At 37.9% G+C, this 21,283-nt stretch overlaps 1 protein-coding gene across 3 annotated transcripts in view; it reads left to right on the forward strand.

The window, feature by feature from the left end:
* The window catches only part of ZFPM2 (zinc finger protein, FOG family member 2), a 314,045-nt gene that overhangs the window by 288,294 nt on the left and 4,468 nt on the right, over nucleotides 1–21,283 (forward strand). For all 3 annotated transcript variants that reach the window (XM_013954673.2, XM_013954674.2, XM_067290408.1), the window contains 2 exons: nucleotides 13,633–13,839; nucleotides 18,413–18,637. In XM_013954673.2, the coding sequence (XP_013810127.1) occupies nucleotides 13,633–13,839; nucleotides 18,413–18,637 (432 nt within the window). The remainder of the gene's footprint in view (nucleotides 1–13,632; nucleotides 13,840–18,412; nucleotides 18,638–21,283) is intronic.

A 21,283-nucleotide genomic window follows, 5' to 3' on the forward strand; every position in this document is an offset into this window, starting at 1 on the left:
TCTAATTGTCTGTGCTCAAACAAAAATTCACTTTTGTAAGAGCTTCAGCATCCATCATGGTCTTCTCTGCAGCGGTCGTGACAACAAATGTGTTTGTACAGATGCTTTATTTATGGTGTCATTTCATTTTTCTGAAAGTTTTTGTTTAACTATAATGGGCCAAAAAGGCAGCTCAGGTTTGTAATTTACCAGTGCACCTTACTAGTTAGCTAATTCACATACCAGGAAGCCAAATACCAGATTAATGCCCTATTAAGGCTTTTGGTCTATTTTAAAAGCATAGAGGTACGACATCCAGAAGGACAAGAGAAATATCCCCTAAATATGAGCTGATGAGATTTTTCAACATTTTTTGTTGCTGTTCTGCCCATCTATCTGATAGTTAATTTAAATTTCCTCCGTCACCTTCAGTGGGTGAGGAACTGTGGGCGCATCACTGGGTGTCCCCGGAAAGGAGGGATGTATTTCTCTGAGACGGCTCCCCCCTGCGTGACTGCGGGAAGCTCCGCGGCCTGTCACCACTATCTCTTTACTTCCTGGGACACCGACGGGAAATCTTTCTGCTTTGTCGTGACAGAAAACCCGTGACCCGATTGTCAAAAAAGCACAAGGCGAGCATTTGAGCACGAGGGGGGCTGGGGGCATGGAAAAGGTGGCAGGAGTTTTTAATCAAACTTCCCGAAACCTCCCCGCTTTATCAGCCTCGGTGGCACAATGTGCAGTGTTCAGCGTTCTGTAAAATTAAATAAATAATGGCGCCTGCCCCCTCCTCCTCCCCCCCGGCAGCGGGGCGGGCGGCGGGGCGGCGGCGCCATCTGCTGGCGGCGGCTCGGCGCGTGCGTCACCCGCCGCCCTCCCCCAGCCGCGCCGCCAGGGGCGCTGCGCCGCCGCCGCCGCCGCCGCCGCCGCCGCCGCCGCCGCCGCCGCCGCCGCCGCCGCCGCCACCGCGCTGGGCGGCGCGCGGGCCAGAGCGGCGCGCGGGCGGCCGCTCTGGCCTGGGGCCGCCGCCTCCTCGTGCCGCTCCGCTCGGTGCGACCCGAGAAGGTTCTAGAAGGCTGCTGCGGCGGGAGCCGAGCGGGGTGGGTGGCGCCTGCTCGTCGCCTAGCAGCAGGTTTGCTCTGGATTTCACAGTAGTAACAATAATAATGCCTCGTGGTCCGTTTCCAGCTTGACTCTTGGGCCATTAAAAAAAAAAAAAAAAACTAAAAGTAGTGCAGAATTGACTCATAAATAAGTTAGCCCCATTTTTTATAGCTATTTTTTCCTTGCCTACCTAGACTGTTCCCTTAACTTCATATATATTACATGTAAAGTGAGGTAATTGGTAGAATAAAGGTAGACATTTGAAAAATATTCCCACTATGGTTTTGTCATAAAACACATCTACACTTTACTGGTTAGAAATTCATATGTTCATATATTATTTGCAGAAATAATGAGTAATTCTGTGTCAGGATTTTTTAAAGATGTACTTTCAAATACAGAATAAGGATCTAAATATTATAAATGATACTTCAATGGTAAAATTATATTAAAACCATTTTTTCTGTGACAACCACTAGAAATTTTGAATTCTAGCTTAGTCTACTCCATTCTTTCCTAATTTTTATTTTTTGTGGGACTATTTTTTTAATCATTTTTACACATATCTTTTTCTTTAAACTATGAATTTTGAACTTTGTAACATAACTAAGCACGTTCATGTTCACTAAGGACCCCCTCCATTCTATATTATTAAAGTTTTTACTTTTCAAATCATTTATTTGATGAGTTTTAACTACAGGGTTTTGAAAGATGCTTCTCATAATAGTGTTTCACAAAAATTTGTATTTGCAACAGAAAAAAATGATTTTTTCACACTCAAAGCTTAATTCATGCCTGTTTTCTGTATTCGTTTACAGCATTGTTCACTTTCCTTCTGTTCTGCCCATGTGTTTGCATCCAGTCCATGTACCAAGACTCAGTTCTGCAAGCATATTCATAAATACATGTAAAAATTCCCTTAGTAATTGTCTTGAATATAATAGTAGAATGTATCCTAAACAGTCAAGTCTATAGCTTCTAAACTGTCTTGAGGTTTTTAATTTTTTTTGTTCCTTGGGAATTGGGTGGTGGTTTGCAGGCAAAGCTAATAATAGGAAAGGGTCAGACAAAGGCATTATGAGGTGCAGAAAGATTATTGTTGAAGGAAATGAAACTCTGTCAGTGGACACAGGGGCAGGCTCATCCTTTAATTTGGTGCATTTCAACAGAATTAACAGGTCAGAATCTCCCTCTTTTGCGTCCCCATTTTGCTCCCATTGGTGTCCTAAAATGTTTTCCATACACATGAAAGGAAGTGTGTTTTGACTCCAGCTGAATAGATTGTTTTAGTCTGGGTCTGGAAAGTCTATGAAAAATCAAGTGGCATTTAAAGCATCTGTGCACTTTGTACAGAAATTTCTCAAGAAGTAAGCTAGTTGTAACTCTCTGGTCACAGTCTTGTAATTAGAACAGTGCATGGCTGAGAGTGCAGACTGGAAAAATATTTGGTCGAGTGCATTTCACTAAATTATAGTGTGATTGTTAAATTCAGTTTTTAATGCAGATGCATTTTGAGGGGCTGTTGCTGTCTGCACAGTATCAATTCTCCTGGTTCCCCCCGGACACACAGACTCGTACTTGAATATTTTAGGCATTTAACAAAATGTTTCTTCCTTTGAGGTGCATCAGCTTTAGAACATCTGAATTGGTTGATTTGGAACTTTGTCTACACTCCACAACCTTTCTCAGGACTAGGAGTGTCAATAGCTAGAAAAAAAGAGCAAGTCAATTCACTTAATTTTCAGAAAGACTCTCAAAGTGATATGCAAACCGCTCTTAAGGCTGACCCTGTGGAGTTCCGCAGTCTGCAGAATCCCACAAACTCTGGCAAACTGCACCCTGGGGAGCCAGCATGCCTTAACTGACATCCCATTGAGGCAGCTGTAAGAAGTGAATACGTAAGAAAGAAAGGTAATGAAAACTGACAAGTTGAAAAGAAATTGAGAGTTTAATCTGCAAAGTTGTGCTTCAGGGGGCTTCCATCATGATATTCCTATGGAATAGCAAAAAGAGAAGAAAATAAGAAACTGCAGAGGATAATGAACTTACATATTTTTTTCTGCACCAGACAGTATTTATTAATTTCCTTTTTGCCACTTTAGAGTATCTCTTTGCCTCTCAGAAAAGAAAATGAAGTATACAAAACCTGGCAATCATAATGAAAGTGTGAAATGCTCGCAGATTATTTATAAGCATGCAAGTTATGTGGTTGTTGGAGATTTTCTCCCTTCTGCTCCTGCTTGGTGATGAAGAATGGTATTTTAATAGGCAGATGGTAAAGACAATTACAGTTTGGGGCTCAGCTGGGAGTTACATCAGTTTACTGCAAATTATTAGTTGATAAATGCTTTTGTTTACAAGCAAAGTCTTAAGCAGCTTTGTAATCAGTTTATCAGCTGCAGCCTGAATTTTGACAGCTTGCCTTTGGGTATACAGTCACTTCTTTCCTGGCCATTTAGAAATCATGCTGACCAGGCAGTCAGTCAGAATGGCAACTTCTATGCACCTGTATGATGCTTAGTAAACTGATATTTCTTATTAAGCCTATTTTGGAAGAAATCATCAAGTACAGAATCCTCTTTAATTGCTAATCCGTGTTAGGGAGTACAGCAGGAGACTTAAATATTCGTTCATTCATAATCTTTTTTTTATTTCAAGTGTGACCTCAAGTAGCTCAGTCTTGCAGCTACCATTACAAGGTCTGGTTTCTGTTATTAAGAGTGTAAGTTATTAAGAGTACAGTTATTAAGAGTTATTTTAGATGAGCTGTAATGTCAGTATAATGCCAATGGTTTACAGTGCTTGTTTACTTTGGACATTCTGTATAGCTTGGACAGTGGAAATGCTTTTGTTTGTCCTGAGTTTTCAGTCTTTTTCACTTCTAGTTTCTACTGCAAAAGGCAAAACTATAAAACTTAGTTTTTTAACACATCTGGAGGAAATTATTTGGTTTCTGGGTTTTCTTTAAGATCTTGAACATAAAGACGGGTACTTACTAAGCAGAAAAGACTGGGGGGGTAGATGCTTATTGTAGCTCTGATATTTATATTTTCGAACATATTTAACATGCAAATCTACTTCTAATGCCTTTTACTTAGTCATTTGTTTAGTAAGAGAGCCACCAAATTGTCATACAGTCTTGTTTCTGCTGCAGCCAATGTAAAATGTTCTAATAGTTTAAGTGGAAGCAAGTTTTTTTAATGAAATTAAATCAATGAAGTGCTACTTCTTTACTTTCGTGGTTGTTATAGCTGACGTAAACTAGTTCCCAAAATTCAACATGTTAGCTGCAAGTCAACATGTGAGGGAAGAAGGTTCAAGATAATAAGCAATAAAAGCAGTTGTTTTCTCAGGGTTACAGTGCACACAACTGAATATTCCAGGTTCTGTTCACTATGAAAGGTGTTTTTTGTTCCTGTGTCAGCCACAAACTTGAGCATCTTCTGTAGCATGGCCCCTCTATTGAATAAGTAACCAGGTCACATAGCTGATATTTATTCTTCACTTTGCTTTTGCTGTTCTGTAAAATTTTCTCCATTTGTCCTTCTATTTAATGTTATTATTTTCCTTACAGATACAACCTATCAGTCCCTCTCCCTCTATATAATCCTTCCTCCTGCTCAGGTACCTTTGCCATTCACTCTACATTTGCCCAGGGACAAGGAATGAGCCCTATAGTAGCAGGTACAAGACAGCAGAAAATCCATTGATAAGATGTAGCGTACTCTGTTTTTGCTGTAAGAAAGAGGTGCCATTAAAGCATATCTATTGTCTCATTTAATCATCTCTTTTTTTTCATACACTCCAGTCTCACAAAATAACACTGAGAAGACAATCGACAGGCAGGACTGTGTTTGTAAGGCTACGAAAGGTCACCGTACAGCTGCGCTGTTAGGGAAGTAGAGATTGTAGGAATGTGTGTATCCAAAGCCCTACTTCGGAGTAGTTGGTTTCAGCAGTCCGTTTTCTCACTCCCTGAAACCTGGTGCAGCCACAAAAGCTGGGGAAGGAGTGAGGGACACCTGGGAATGTGTCCTAGGAAGTTCTTTGGAGAGTGCCTGTTCACTGATCCTATAAAAAGTAAAAGGGCAGGTGAGTTTGCAATGATGTGAGTGCAACATGGACAACGTCAGCAAGGACTAAGCTGTTTGTCTTTTTTTTTTTCTTGAGGATTAATAAATTCTGAAATAACACTCAGTTGAGAACCCAATTCCCATGTAAAAAAGGTGTAGCACTGAATTCAAAACAGAGGAATTTGAGCAGAAAAATAACACACTTAGGAAGGAAGAATTTGCTAAACTTGTGAAAGAACTCTTTCAATTTCCTTGTTTGAGCTTATACTGCTTTAAAGAAATATGACAGGTTTAGCATTTGTGGCAGGCTTTAATTTCAGCCCATGAGCAGCAGACAACTTCTGGTGATGTGGAAGGATATTACAGTTTTCAGTTTCATTCCATAAGTATTGCCATTTGTGCCAAATATTGAATAGTTTTTTGTTGTGGACTGTCGTCCACCAGGAACTGATATCACCTAAGACTTTTCAGAGCCATCTAATAGAAAGATATGTATTCGCTCTGATTAGCCCAGGATTTGAACGAGGGTCCCAGAAAAGATATATAAGCCTCTTAAGTGCATAGAACTTCCAAGGATATGGGTTTAACTGTCTCCCCCTGTGGTAAATAAGCTGTGACAGCTCTATCGGGGGGAAAATGGCAAATAAAATTACCACATAATTTTCCTATGAATATTTTTTGAAGACTAATCTATTTTGCTTCTTTACCTAATAGAATTCTGTGTTGAGTGTTAACACCCAGACATTTAATTGGAGGAAACAAATAGAAATCCTCAAACTAACAAAAAGCAAACATACAATAATGGAAAAAATAAGAGGTCAAATAAGTGAGAGGTCCTTGCTCTTCAGAAATAGCGTATTTCAGTTGTGGTTAAGCTGATCAAGCTCTTTGCAGTATTAATTAGGGAGCTTCTGAAATACTTAGCCTGATGTCAGCAGTGGTCACACTGCAACAGGGGGAAATCTTCCCCCCTTATATTGATACGGATCATTCCAGGTTTGAGAGTATAATCCTGTAGGCCTGCAAGGTTCTTTTAATATTTTTCTTTTTATCTTTACTCTATCAGGTATATAATGCCTGGCAGTTTTTAACTATAAAATCATCAATTTAGATAAAAAAGACTTGAACTATCCACATATGACTAAGCTGAAGTCAGGGTCAAAGTCAGGTTGACTCAGGTGATGGAATAAGAGCTATTTTCTCAAGGAATATTCTTCTTCTTTAGTTCTGGTCAGACATTTTAAACCTCAAAATGCAGGGATTTTAAAGCTTTCCTCTTCAAAGTTGGCCAGTGCCTTTAACTGAGTATTCTTCTGTTGTTTTGAAAAATATTGTGCTTACATTTCCTTTATTTCACAATTTGTTCAGTGAGTTTAAAAATGAAGCAGGCTTTATATTTTATGCTGAACAAAACAATAATAATAAAAGAAGCAACTGAACTGGCTCATCGACTGTATTGTTCTAATTTTACAGAGTATAATAGATTTTACATTTTCTGCAGTCAATACACTGCAGGCTTATAATATGCAATGGTTTAGTTAAAATTAAAAGTTGAATATCTTTTTGCAATCTCCTTTGATCAATAAACAAGGAAAAATGATATAAGATGCTAAGAAATCACCTCATTAATCCTAATTTAGCACTGCAACTATTTTTTTAAGTGTTTTGAGAAGTATGAATTTGCAGGAGTGATTTTTGAGACACTTCACAGAGAGATTTTTGGAACCCTGGAATTAAAATACATGAATGGCAAAAAATGCCCTGCAAAGTATATATTTTGTGTACGCAAATGAAAAATGTTAAGAAGTATTTAGTAACCAGAAAGACTGTTCACAAAATGCTTTTGATTTATTGCTGTATATACTACAGATCCATATCACTTACTCTTACATTGTTTTATTCAAAAACTCGTATGAACCATGAGTTGGCATGTTGTAGAATACTGAAAGGCATTAATCAACCTAAATAAACAAGTACATAGATCTATCTAACAACTATGAAGCAGTTAATAAATTTTTAGCAATTTTATTATAGAAAAAAGGTGTAAAAAAGTAGTGCTTAATTATCTGGACTCCTCTGTGCTGGGCTCTCTTTTGATTGTATTAATGAAGCAGCTGGCCCATTGTTTCTCTTTAATTCCTCTATTGTTTTAAGAATATGTCACAGCTCTTTATTCTTTTATCAGGTGCTGTGCAGGAGGATCCACACAATACCTCATATTCCTACTGTATTTGCCAATGCACAAAGAAACCTCCAAAGCATTTTTCAAAGAAGGGGCACACATAATTTATAAGTTCTGTTCCCTGCACTACTCTACTGTCAAAAATTTCAACAGTATTGAATTTGAATTCATTATAATTTTTATTAAACAATGTGTCTACATATAGATATATGTACTCTGTTAATGTCAAAAAATTAGAGATCTGACCAGTAACTTGTGCCGCACTGAAATGACATTCATTATGCTGAGTAGTCACAACCCCCCTGGGTGAGAAGCAGGAGGAACTCTAATATGAAGATCCCATCCTATTGTGATGTGCAAATTCTCCTTAAATGCTTAACCTGTGCAACAAAGGAGGGAAGACAATAAATTAACTCCAGCCCCCATTACAATTACTAAAAAGCATCATTTTTTACAAATTGGAATATTTCATTGGGAGAGAAAGGTTTAATTCAATTGATGGTGCCTGGAAGTCACTAAGAGTAACACAGTCTGTTGTTTAAATAAATTCTGATAGTCTTTTGACCCTTCTTGCAAAAAGATGTGTATACAGGAAATGGGCTATTATGTTGTTGCAGCAACACAATCAAATCCAGTAATCACAAATTTTACCAAAGTAGTACTTCTGAATTAACTGTCACTGAAAAATTGGTTTTAACAGAAATTACTGTTGATTTTCCTAAACTTCTATGAAAGATGTTCGCTATGTCTGGGTCAAAAAAGGTAGACTCAAATGGTTCAACACAGAAAACTAACCAATATCTTAAGACTGGAAAAATGGGATTGACTTTGAATATATGTTTATATTGTCTTTATTCTTCTTTGTATGTGAAGAAGTACTTCCATAGAACACTTCCTTCCATAGAACAGCTGAACTCAGTGAAAATGTTGCTTTTAGCAACTTGCTTCCTCAAATCAATTTTCCTAAAAGCAGCATTATGAATCAAGAGGCTTCCTGGTTCCACCTATTTTGAAGCAGTTTTCTCCTAATAGAGTTAATAGGGAGGACCATCCTTAAACCTTATTTTTTCAGACTGTGACCTGCAGACCGCAAATGACTACTCCTTAAGTTCTGCAAAAACAAGTGAAAAGAAAAAAGCCCAGTGTCAGAGGGTCCGCTTTTCTGGGGTTTGTGCTCACTGGAAGTGTTGTAGAGTTCTGAGAATCAGAAAGGGTGAAGGTCCACTGCTTTAGTTAAATCTTCAGAGCAAATTGCTATTTTCAAATAGGATAATAAAGGTTGCTTTGTTTTAAAAAATCCCAAAATGTTGGAGGGGAAAATGAAGAGCTGTTTAAAAAAAGCAAATTTCTATTCTATGATGTTAGATGTCTGTCTTACATAAAGTAAAGTTTTATATTAGCATGCATATCTATCACCACAATACTCCTTATTCTGAATACAGAAGATAGAGTATACTGCATTTAAATATTATTTAATTGGTTCAATTTACTATATATTTTTTATACTAAGCGTGGTTTTTATCTTGATGAGCCCAGATGTAGTTGCGCTTGTGGTTTACAGCATCCCATTGCTTGCATTTTATTATTTTCACAAAGCAAATGTCTATCAATCACAGAGATAAATTAGAAAAAATTGTGCAAACATGACACATCGCAAAGATTTTTCCAGCATGCTATGTAATTATTAACCTGATTTTTGCCATTGAAAGAAGCCATGAATTACAGATAGCATGGATGAAGTTAAATGCTTTTATATTAGATACATTTTGCTTATACAGTAGTCTATAGGTATGGCCATACAATATAATTGAAGCTTTGTCAGCTCTGTAGCCTAGCAACAGATAATACTGTTAGGTTACTAAATTGCTCCTGGCTGACAAGTAGGGAGTATTTTTGTGTTTATCATGTTTGCTAATGATGGGATCCCTTCCAAAAGGCTTGTCTTAATCTTAATTAGAGTTTATCAGCAGAGGTCTGCATGACATTGTGCAGACACTGATTTCATAAATAATAAAAAGTGCAAGTGAAAAATTTGGCAGGAGAAGAAGATATTTAAGACCACTGATTCTTGTAAGAGCAGCATGAATTTCCAAAATGTAATCAAGTTTGAACTGTGACTCTATTCTTTATTATCAAAACTTGCAGTACACTCCACTGCAGTTTTGACAGCAATTATGAGTATGATTTATAAGCTTCCTGTTAGGAACCAGATCTGTTTGCACAAGAATCTCGATCATAAACATTACAAAGAACAGTAAGTCCACAGTTTTTCAGGGACATCAGGACCTTACTTTTTCCTTTCTGTAGAACTTAAAGTTGTTTTTTTTTAACTAAAAGGCTGTTGGGTTTTTTTTTCAAGCAGCAGAAACGTCTGCAGTAAAAGATGCAGACAAAGAAGAGAATCCTAAAATAACCTTTCCATTTGGCGGAAACTCTGAAGGTATCAGATAGCTGCTTTAGTGCCTGATGTCATTTGATAAAAAACTTACGCCAATGCAATTGGAATGTAATTTTTTGCTCTAGTTTGCAAAATATGATATTCTTCAACTTTCCCAACTTTCTATGATTAAATAAGCATTTCTAATTCCTTGCAATGTGAGCTAGAAAAAGAGTTGAGATAAATACATAAATAGTGTTCATGGACATTTTTATTCTCTTCTTCTGCTTGACGTGTATGTATTAGGTAAATTTATTTGACAGGTTTAACAATTGATATAACAATATATTGCAACCTCAAGAAACTTATTTTTGGTTCCACAGACTCAGAACTAGACTTGTACAGAAAACAGTTTTCTACTGTCATAAAGTCTTGCTATATTTTGAAACCTTCCCTTCTGCACTGGGACAAGAATAATACTTTTCTTACCCCTCCGTATAAAACCAGTAAGACCTTCTGTATTAGAAATGGATAACTACTGTGCTCATTAAGGGTGGAAAGAGGGTCAGGTCATTAGTCTACCACTGTTCTGCCTTCCAACCAAATGGTATAACCACCACCTTATTTCTGAGGCACTGTCACTCTTTTCTATTAGAGCTTGCTTGGATCTTCTTCCTTTCTTTTTTTTTTGATGACTGGGTCTATCTTAGGACTGAAAAGCTTGGCCCGATAAAGCTTTGTCAGAACTGTTTCACTTCTGTAAATTTTTCTGACAAAAGGAGCACTGGTCAAAAAATTTCTAGCCAGTTTAGTCAGAACTTTATCTGATACAGATGACACGCCTTTACATTTATTTACAAAATCCTTATGTCTTGCATATTTTTTAAACAAACATCTTCCTGTCTTCTGCATTGCCACCTGCACTTGGCAAAGACTCTTTTTATACATCCTTATCCTTCCAAAAATCCCTCATTAACGCTGTCCCTTGCTTTGCAAAAAAATGTTGTGGTCCTGAGAAACTACTCTGTATATGTCAGTTGTGTCTTAGCTTGTAGAAATGTCTGTAGGAAGCAAGAACTTTTTCACTTTTTGTAACAAGCAGTAGTATGGAAGCCCTGGTCCCTCACAAATGTGTCTTGACAGTACAATAATTCATATCATAATAGTAACTGGAAGCTTGTATTGCATTTAGAAGCCTCTATCAGGTTCTCTGTACTCCATTTTCCTGACTATGCAGTAGAAGGCTCAAGAATTTTCTTCCACTGTATACCCAGTTAGTGTGAAGGCCAGCGTATCTGCATTCACTGCATTAAGGGGAGTACAGTAATTTGGGTCTTTCAAAATAGCAGCTATTGCCTTACCCCATGCCACCAACCATAGAAGGGGTCAAGAAGGGACTGTACTGTGCCCTGTCCCTCTGGGTGAAGATTACTGCAGAGGTAGTGTATTTCATTTCCAGTAGCTGGAAGTGTACATCATTTGGGTGTTCATCTGTGGATCTAACTTAAAGACCATATCATATACTGATGAAAATGTAGACATATATGTCGTGATCCCTCAAATGGCTCATTTTCTGTAGAATATGATGAACGAAAATACAAAAATAACAATGTAATTCTTTGACATAAATTCTGCTGGGCTGAAGGGTTGTATTCAAATGCAGGAGTGAATTAAACTTCTGTAGTTTGGTTTGCTTTAATATGGCAAGCTAGACACTGTTGTGTTTCCAAAGCTGTCGCACATCCCATTCAGCTGGGCCTGCCATAGGTATGACAGCCTCCAGGAGCTGGGAGGGGCAGATGACCGAGGTCACTACCCACTTCAGCTGTCCTAGTTTAATCTGCCGCTGGACACTAGTCAACAACCTAAGGAGCTCTAACACAAAGAGACTGAGTCAGCCTTTTAGCCTGATCCAGACTGATTACAGCTGGAGATCCAGTAATCAACTACACTTTCTTTTCTTCTCCCCAAGGGCACACGTGTCAAGATGTTTGCTGGGATAGAGAAAGTCACAGCTGGTTCTTCTGCAGTGACTCGTTTTTATTTTATTAAGAAATCCAGTGAGTAATACAGTCTAGGAAGAGCTCTTATTCTGTATTAAAATATACTAAAACATGTTGGTTGATTATTACACCTTCCATATATAAATAAAATAGAGGTGTAACTTAATAAAGGAAACAGCACTTCCTCTCAGGAAATAAACTGTGCATGGTGTTTGCAGTGAAAGAGTACCCAGGCTCAGGTTCTCAAAGTGCAGTGCGCATAGATCGCATACTTTTATCTACGAGACTAATTAAATATGCTTTGGGAATTTAGCCTGGTTTTCTCTCAAATAGATTTTATACCAGTTAAGCTCCAGACTGTGGATTTACTCCGCACTTACATCAGACAGTAAGTCAGGCTGTACTCCTAAAATGTTTGAATTTGTGCTCGGTCATTAGGATTCTGGATTTGTAGACATTTATGATACTATCTTCACATTTCATCTTCTTATTCTCTAGAGGAAATTTCTCTGATTTGCACCATTTAATGCTGTAATTTTGGAGAGCAGTAAACCTTAATATATTTTGGTCCCATTTCAGTAAATTGTTTGTAAACTTTGGAGCCACCTTCAACTGTTGTATTACTAAAGGGTGAATACAAACACACTTTTCTGCTTTGAAACTTTTACACCACTTTGAGGTCTGGAAGCTCAGCTTTATTTTTCCACTGAAACACATTGTCACTGATGCTGTTTTGTTTGCTCATCTTTGAAAGCTAATAGACTGGTTTAATTAATTGTCCAAGATTTCTCTAAAACAATGTCCTAATTCTTCCATTTAGCTGTGGCATATCATACACTGTTGTTATCTCCTCTACCAGATTTTTGCAACAAGTTGTTTTAAAACTATAATCTCTTTGAGGGGAAAAAAATGAAGTGCAGTTGAAAAGGCAGTTATGCCGAAAGATAAACACAGCAATATTACTTATCAAAACGAGTACAGTTTTTGCTTGCCTAATGAATACAACATATAGCTTTTTCTATATATACAAAACCTGAGGGGAAAAAAAAGCTTTATAACGTCTAAAGTATGCAACATTATTTCAGGCATAACTGTATTGGATATGTATCTAGGCCTGAGAGTGTAGATAACACAATATAAGTGCTTTGCCTGTCTAAACATGTTAAATAAATGAGCATTCACTATCGCATTCAAATACATTAGTAGATGTACTCGCATAGTTAATTTTCTTTTTAATGCACTACACGTGACATTTGCAGCACAGAGCTATAGTGTATCTTACTGTTTGATGAAAGTTCTTCCCCCCCCCTTTTAAACAAACCTATATTTGAATAAGCCTTTATGAAACAGATCTTTGGCATATCTTCTTTTCAGGAAGTTCAGTCAGTGTAAGCAGAGATAAAGCAGTCATTTTACAAGAATATTACATAAGGTAAGATTTTTTTAGAGAAAGATGGCGGCAAACATAAGGGAAGGGGAAAACACCCTTAAGAGGAAATCTGATTTCTTTCTAGCAGCTGTTTGGTTTTATAGTGCTGTGATTGGGTATTCAAATTAAAGCAAAACTGGAGTTATGAAAGAATATACAGGAAGTTTGGTGAAAAGTAATCATTAATTAAATGCCAAATAAAATAGTTTCACATGTGCCTTAATTCTCATAATGCTGGTCTTTCAGGAGACAAAATGAAAAACTAAAATGAATAGTCTTCCTGCACATAATTAGGAAAAGTATGCCTAAATTGTTAAGCATTGCAAATTCTTCTACTGATAGAAGGAAAACAGTAAAAGTGAGAATTATTTTTCTCTTTTCCCTGAACAAGCCATCAAAAAAGAGCCTAACCTAGCACTGGTGTATTAAGTTATCTGGAATCTGATATTGTCAATTAAATCTTTCTGCTTTTATGTTTTCTGTAGGAGGGCAGCTTTGGTGTACCACTACCAAGGCCATCTCAGAGGGTGAAGAACTGATTGCCTTTGTTGTAGATTTTGACTCAAGGCTGCAAGCTGCTAGTCAGATGACTCTTACAGAAGGGATGTATCCTGCACGCCTGCTGGACTCAATACAGTTGCTCCCTCAACAAGCTGCAATGGCATCTATTTTGCCTACGGCTATTGTGAACAGTAAGTGTTGAATACTATTCTCTGACTTTGTGTTAAAACAGCATTGCTTTAAAACACATATGAAGAAGAAATATGGTAATAGTGAATTCAAGACAACAGAAATCATACAACTTAAAACACACAGCTTAAAGCTTCCATGTGTTCTCCCGTCATCACAGATGAACTGGCAGACATAAAAGGAGGAAGAAGAGAGGTCTGACAGCTGTGAGCTGTAAGAACCTCTCCCAGAATGTCCAACCTGCCATCATGGGGAATTTCTGTGATCAGAGGTGATACCATCAGAGACTGCTGAAAAAGTAGATAAAACAGACCTGTTAGCTCACGAAGTCCAGCCTTTGCTTCTCAAATAAGCTTGTTGCTTACAGTGCAGCTTCTGATAATAATTCATGATAGTCAGTGAAAATAAAGAACACATTTCATCAGCGGCTGTTCCAAAATGCAGTAGAGATCATTCCTTATAACAGCCCTGATATATTATAGTATCTCAGCTCAGTGTGGCTACACAAGAATGTGTTTAAGTCCTCTGGACATCAATAGACCCTATCATGGACAAAATATAGCATGTAATTATCTGCTGTCCTACAAGAGGAGGGACATTAGCAGATGATAAGTGAGTTCCTGAACTGGGATCATTCAGCCTGAATGTTCTGTTTATTAAGTTTCATTTTATTAAATTTTCCCAATTACTGTCTTTTTTTTTAACCTTTTTACAGCCCTAGTTCCTCATCCTGCTCACTCAGTACCTTTCAAATATACGTTAGGTGTTATCATGTGCCTCCTCAGTCATCACTTAGACCTGTTGCACATATTTAGCTCTTTCGGTATTTTCTTTGTGAGTCTGTTCATTTAGAGCCCTTATTGCAGTACTTCCCTATGCTTCCTGTGGGTTGTAAGTATTGTAATTATATACAGTGAACTACTGAACACAGTATTTTACCTGAGTCAAGCAGGCGCATAATCTGCCACTTGGCTCCCATCGAATAACACTGTCTTGAACAGTGACACCATCTTCAAGCTCTTCAGCCAAGACTAGTTAAAATATCTGTGGTAACACCTGTAATTCAGTCTTTTTTTTTGTCATTGATAATTTTCTGTGTAAACAATTATGATAGCTATATATTTATTTTAACCTTTTTTAAAAGAAATACCTTAAAATGTCCAAATCATCCAAATCACTCACTTTCAGAGAGTTAGTTGTCAGCAATTTCAAGCACTTCAGCTAGGCACATCCTTTTTTATTCTGGCTGTGGGGCTGTTGTGAGAGCTGACATACGTGTCAATAGAACCAAAAATTAGAACTGTACAGGACTTTTCCAAAAGAAAATGCCAGAAGCCCTTTAAGGAATAGTGGACCATCAAGTTACCGCAGTTGAGGCAGAGCAGTGTTCATAGCCAACAGCCGCAAGGGAGCCACTAGGGAACAAGTTCTCTAGGCTAAATGGGCAAAAACTTACTCACAGCTTGTTTCAACTGAAGACACGTTTTTGTGCAAATCCACACAAGGCCAACTCTGTGTTTTGGCTACGCAGGCAGATTTCTACAGCATCAGATTTCCAGAAGCACCTTTGCTGCCCAGCCTGCCTTTTGCAGAGCCCTGGAAAGCCACACCGATCATTGCTACTTCTGCTACTAAAAGAAGTTTATGATATATTGGCTCTTCCTACACAGGTTTAGCAGCAGCTCGTGGTAACCTCAGTACCTTAACTCCCAGAGGTTGCCAAAGCAGCAAGTCTCACTAGCCAGAACTTTCCATCCCAGTTCTGGCTCTGTGTCTGACAAGACTAAGCCATTTCCAGTTTTCATTCTTGAGCTGGCCAAATTCAGTTTTTTCTGTAAAGTCTCAAGCCAAATGTGAGTCCAGTAACATGCTGAATGCACCTCTAGATTTGTAGTGAGACATCTTAGCCACTCCCTTACTAGATCTCTGAAAAAATACTCAGTTTCTGGCAAATTAAATTTTGTAGGGTTTTTTAAATCTTTCTTACTTTTCCTGCTAAGAATAACAAAATTCAGTATATCATTTTTGGTTCATTTAGCCTGAACTTGAATATTTCATTTTCTGAATTGATCCATTGAAACATTTTGAAACCATCCATTGAAACAAATTGAAACATTTTGCTTTGAAATAATTAAATTATTAATTTAAAGTGGCTTTATCTACGTTTCATTGGCTTAGCTGAGTAATAGTTTCAGATTTGGTTCCAATACATTATTCTCCCAGAAAATTCCATCTTCCTACAGTGCAGAGCTACTCAAATGCATTTCCTCTGCATGGCATGTAATAGGAGTCCCATATTCACTGTGCATAACTGGAGCTACAGTCTGTCCAGGCAATATAGCCCATAGGAAATAAACATGGCTGGAAGTCAAGTTCATTAAGATAATAGGAAAGTTCAATTCTGTGATGGAATGTAGTCGAATGAATTCAAATGGGACATGCTTGCCCATGTTTCAAAATTTCCTCTTACTGACTTTTGGACTTTCCCTTCTAATGAAACCTCAACAGTTCAACTTTTTCAAACCATCTGAAGCCAAGAACAAATGCTGAAATGTCAGCTTTTGCATGAGATGGACATTCCAAATGCTGCCAGCTTTATCAGTGATAATTTTAATAGTGGTATATCCTGGAATAACTGCTGCATTAAATGTTTGTGTCTTTTAAGTTCACTCACAATTATTCAGTGGCGAAGAGAAAAAATGGTAGTGGTGAAAAAATCTTATGCAAATTAATGAACAGAAAAATAGACAAGCATTAGCAATGCAATTAGAACAGCAAACTAAGCAATGTAAATTTTGGCTGCATTTGCAGATATTTAATGAGTAAAAGACTTGTCCCTTTCAGTGGGTTGGATTCTTCAACTTTGTTCACCCATAGGAACTGCAACAGAACAGTTGTGCTACACACATCAATATTTGAAATTGAGCATAAATAGTTATGAATAATAATGAATTACATCATCAGCTACACATGCCTTAATAGATAAATGCCAAGACTTTCAAGTGTTAAGGAAACTAGGAATTTTTAGAGCAGTCAGCCTTTTGTCAAGACTAACTTAATCCAAATCGCCAGTTCTATTTGAAAATACTGGTATGAATCTGAGGCTTAAATTTTCTACAGTCAGCTTTTGGCCTTCTGAGGTCAATGGGAGATTTGATGTTGACCAAGATGGCTATATTTGGATGTTGACTGCAATGGCGTATACTGTTACCCTGAGGCCAACTGGCACAGTCTGGCCATACTCATACTTTTATCCTCTCTTAGTCTCAAAAGCAGGAGAGACACACCCAAACTAGTTGTAGGAAATGATCCCTGGCCTATGGTAACTCTTGAACTCTTGTATCCAGGAATGGGGAAAGTGTTAATTGATTTAAGCCACAAATGTGCGAGGGACCATCCTAGTGCTTTAACAGTACAAACAGCCAAGTTTCAGTGCTCCAGTCTGGACCCTGTCACTGTTTAATTTACTGGTATAGACACACCCAAAAGGCCCAGGATTTCTTCCCTGTTCTTGCTGATAGGATAACATGTTCAGCCCTCAGAAGGATCAAATAGCTTTTTATCCTCCTGAGACAGATATACAAAATATACTGTGTAGTCATCCTTCTGACAGGGTATTAACAACCAAGTATCTGCTTTGTGAAAATATAAGTATTCAATATTACTCTTCACATGGGTAAAGGACGTAGCCTTCAGTACATGATCAAATTATCTACTCCCTCTGCTTCTGGGAAGCACTCTGTACAACCTCTCCATTGTCTTCCCCTCAGGATTCTGACATTTTGGGATAAAAGACAATGAAAAATTGCATTATTCTTAGCAAATATCCCTTCTGTGTAGTGAAAAGTGGAACAGTAACAATTTATCAACAATAACAGGACAAAGTATGTCAGAAGTTTTAACTGCTGGCATTAATAACAACAGGAACCCAGGGAATAAACATTTTTGTTAGTATAATATTAATTTCAACAATATAAGATCTAAAGGAGACATAAAGTTAATCTAGTCTGACCTCCTGTATATCAGTGCAACGGGATTTTATGGTGATAACTGATAAACTTGTGCTTAAACTCGAAAGATTATTTTCAGAATGATAGGCAATTAGCACTCAAAAATTCCAAGGCCCAATACCAAAAAGAAGTATGCACACATTAAAAAAAAAGCATGATTGAACTATGTCACCTATTGAACAGTGATGTATTGGAAATATAGCTATTTAAATAATTAAATGTAAATAATTTATTTAAATGTAAATTAATTATTTAAATTTAGTGCTGCATATTCATCACAATGAGTCTTATTTCATTTTTAAATAATTGTGTGCCACAGACTTCCACCTTTTTTTTTTATATCAACTGACTATTTTTTAAATTCCCTTTTAAAAGAAACTACTGTCTCCTACCTTCGGTCGCTTTCTTGCAAGTGACATTTTAATAAACCTGTGGCTCAGTTTTCAATATTTTATTAAATAAGCATGTCTTTAATGGGGAAATGAAGGGAATTAATCCCGCTGTGTTAATTGGTTGGCACTGAATGCACTGTGGCTAACCTGCACCTGGTTATATTTGCTTGTAGAGGACATATTCCCCTGCAAATCCTGTGGCATTTGGTATCGAAGTGAGAGGAATTTGCAAGCCCATCTCATGTACTACTGCAGTGGGAGGCAAAGAGAGGGGCCTCAGCTGTCAGAGGAGAATGAAGATAGTGCTCAGCAGATATCCAGTGTCTGCCCCTTTCCGCAGTGCACCAAAAGTTTTTCTAATGCAAGAGCTCTGGAAATGCACCTAAATTCTCACAGTGGTAAGTGCCATATATCCTCTGTATCACCTTCTAGATTTAACTATTCTAAGAATTAATCACTGTAAACATTTAGTGGATCAATGTCTCTCCAAATATATGCAAGCACTGCGTGTATATACTACTAAGATGCCACCAGTTTCTGACGTATATTCCATGCCATGCACCTCTCTCATGTAAGCAGTGACACTTCTCTGATCTACTTATCTTTATTTGAATGCTCTCTTCTCTCTCTCTCTCTCTCTTAAAGCATGTATTCACACATACAGTCAGCATTTCTTTACTGGCGAAGGTATGTTCAGAAATCCAGACATTAGATTACTGCTTGGTCTCTCAATTGCGTCAGGATTTCACCCACCAAACATTAGTCTCCTAGGCCACCGTCTTTACCTACACTCTTTGACGCTCAGTGGAGAGAGACACACTGTCAAAGACCAAGTCCTCCCAACAGGATCTCAGGGTCCTAGAATAGGCTTCTAATTTTAAGGCAGGACACTTTCAGGAGTAGGATTAGGAACTCTTGTGTACTTTTTCCAAGCTACTTGTTCCATAACTTTTAAATGTTCCTTTCCTTCTTTATAAAATGGGGATAGTATTTCCCTTGTCCATGTTTAAAAAAAATAATAGTAATACTGGATTTATGGAAAGAGGTATTAAAAAATTCCTGTGATTAAAAATCTGGGATTTAGCAGGTATTTTATCTCGCTCCCTGAAGATCCTGTGAGTGTGCTATTTAAATTTGTTTTGAATTAGGTCAGAACTCACAGGTAATGAGTTTGCAGAACATTCTGCATTGGAGTTTCTGTTAGCACACAAAATCTGCAAATAAGAAAGACTGCCATACCAGGTATGGGTATGTTGGCTGTCTAGTGTGCAGAACTGTGTTTGGAAAGAGCAAGGGCCTTCCAGGAGGAGTTCCTGCTTCTCCTGTTAAATAGGTGGTGTCTAAAGATCACAATGCATGCTTTATTCACAGAAAGCCTGTTCAGCTGCAGTGTGAAAACGGAACACTCCTGGGGAAAAGGGAGTCTGTTCTGTGGATGTGGTGAAGTGAAAAATGTCCCTCTGATATTTAGGCAGCAATTACAAATCTAAATGGCATAATGCTGCCTTCCCCCCCCCCCCCAAACTGTGGAGGTGTCACAACATTTCTTCTTCTGTTGCTTTTCTAATTATAATTTCTTTATTTGAAAAGAAAAGAAAGTACAGAGACTGCATTATAGAGGACGTCAAAAGACATGTTTGAGTACAGAAAAGTTAGTAAACTTTCCATACCACCTCAACTCTGGCACAGTGTAGAAGCAGCATTTGTATCTAACCTGAAAGTGAAAGAGTAAGAGACATTCCCTGCCCCTAAATGCCTAAATATCTTTAGGCATTGCTAATCAGCGCATTTATCTCATAGAAGTCACAGTCTGAGATAGTGTGTTTTGGCTTTTTATTCAGTGCATGGGAGGAGTTGAGTACCTCCCAGAATAGGAGTAGAAGAGGGAGTGTGCTGAGTGAGGAACTTCCTTGCATAAACAACATTGACAACAAGTAGCCATTCCTTTAGGGGTCAGACCTTTTTGTGCTTCCAGGTCTTAACTCTGAATATCAGACTATAGCCATTTTCTCTCTCTTGCCTTGCAAATATTTAGATGTTTGGTGAGCAGTGGAACAGCTTCAACAAGAGCAAGTGAATACAGCCCAAAATGTCTTACGGCCTGGTAATTAAAATCCGGTACTTCTGGAAGATAAGATCCTCATTTCCCCCCAAGCAGAGGGAGATAGATTGTGAAATCCTAGCCATTGTGTGAAAGAAGGGTTGCTTCAGCCCTTTGCAGTTAGTAAGATACAGTTGGTGCAGAGAAAGTTTGCAGCCATGAACTGTGAGTGATCATACCATCTTGCAATCTAAAGTTAAAAATCTGTGTTCCTTGAGACACATAGATCTCAGACCTGTGCTGAATTTAAAGTAAGAATTTTATGAATTTATTAAATCAAAGACTAAAACTCAGGTCTTCCCCTCCTTTTTAGTCATAAACCAGTCAGTTGAATCATACTTGTGCTTTTTCACATCTGATCGATCTTTAATTCTTCTAGACAGATTAGAACACCTTCTTCAATAGGATTGAAAACTTCCTCCTACAAATACCCTGTAACCTAGTGCTGTGTTTGCTTCAGCTTCTGTTACAGTTCCAGCTGGAAGCTGTATCAGACCTACATTACTGGAGCAAGGAATCTAGATGCATTTAGTTGGCAAGTCTGTACAGACACTCCACCATGACTATATCACATAATGAAGAAGTATATGAAACACCATCTTGTGGCAGTGGAGAAGCCAAAGCCTCTAATTGCCCTCCTGGTGAAAAAGTGCCTGACAGGGAAAAAGTGCATATTAAAAAAGTGCCTGACAGGGAAAAAGTGCTTATTAAAGTGTTATATATCTCTTCTGCTCAGTTATGGCTTCTGAGGCCCAGAGTAGTTCAAATTCCAAATGTATCTCACAAATGGGAGATTGACAGACACTAGGAGTGACGTGAGGACCTCCATGCCTGACAGAAAGATAGAATGACTTTCCACAGATTGAGCCACAATATTCTTACAGCTTTATATTGTTCCACTACCACAAACCTGGTCCGAGTGACCAAGGGGTATGTGTGTAGG

The sequence above is a fragment of the Apteryx mantelli genome, chromosome 2 (genome assembly GCF_036417845.1).
Source record: "Apteryx mantelli isolate bAptMan1 chromosome 2, bAptMan1.hap1, whole genome shotgun sequence".
Classification (NCBI taxonomy): Eukaryota; Metazoa; Chordata; class Aves; order Apterygiformes; family Apterygidae; genus Apteryx; species Apteryx mantelli.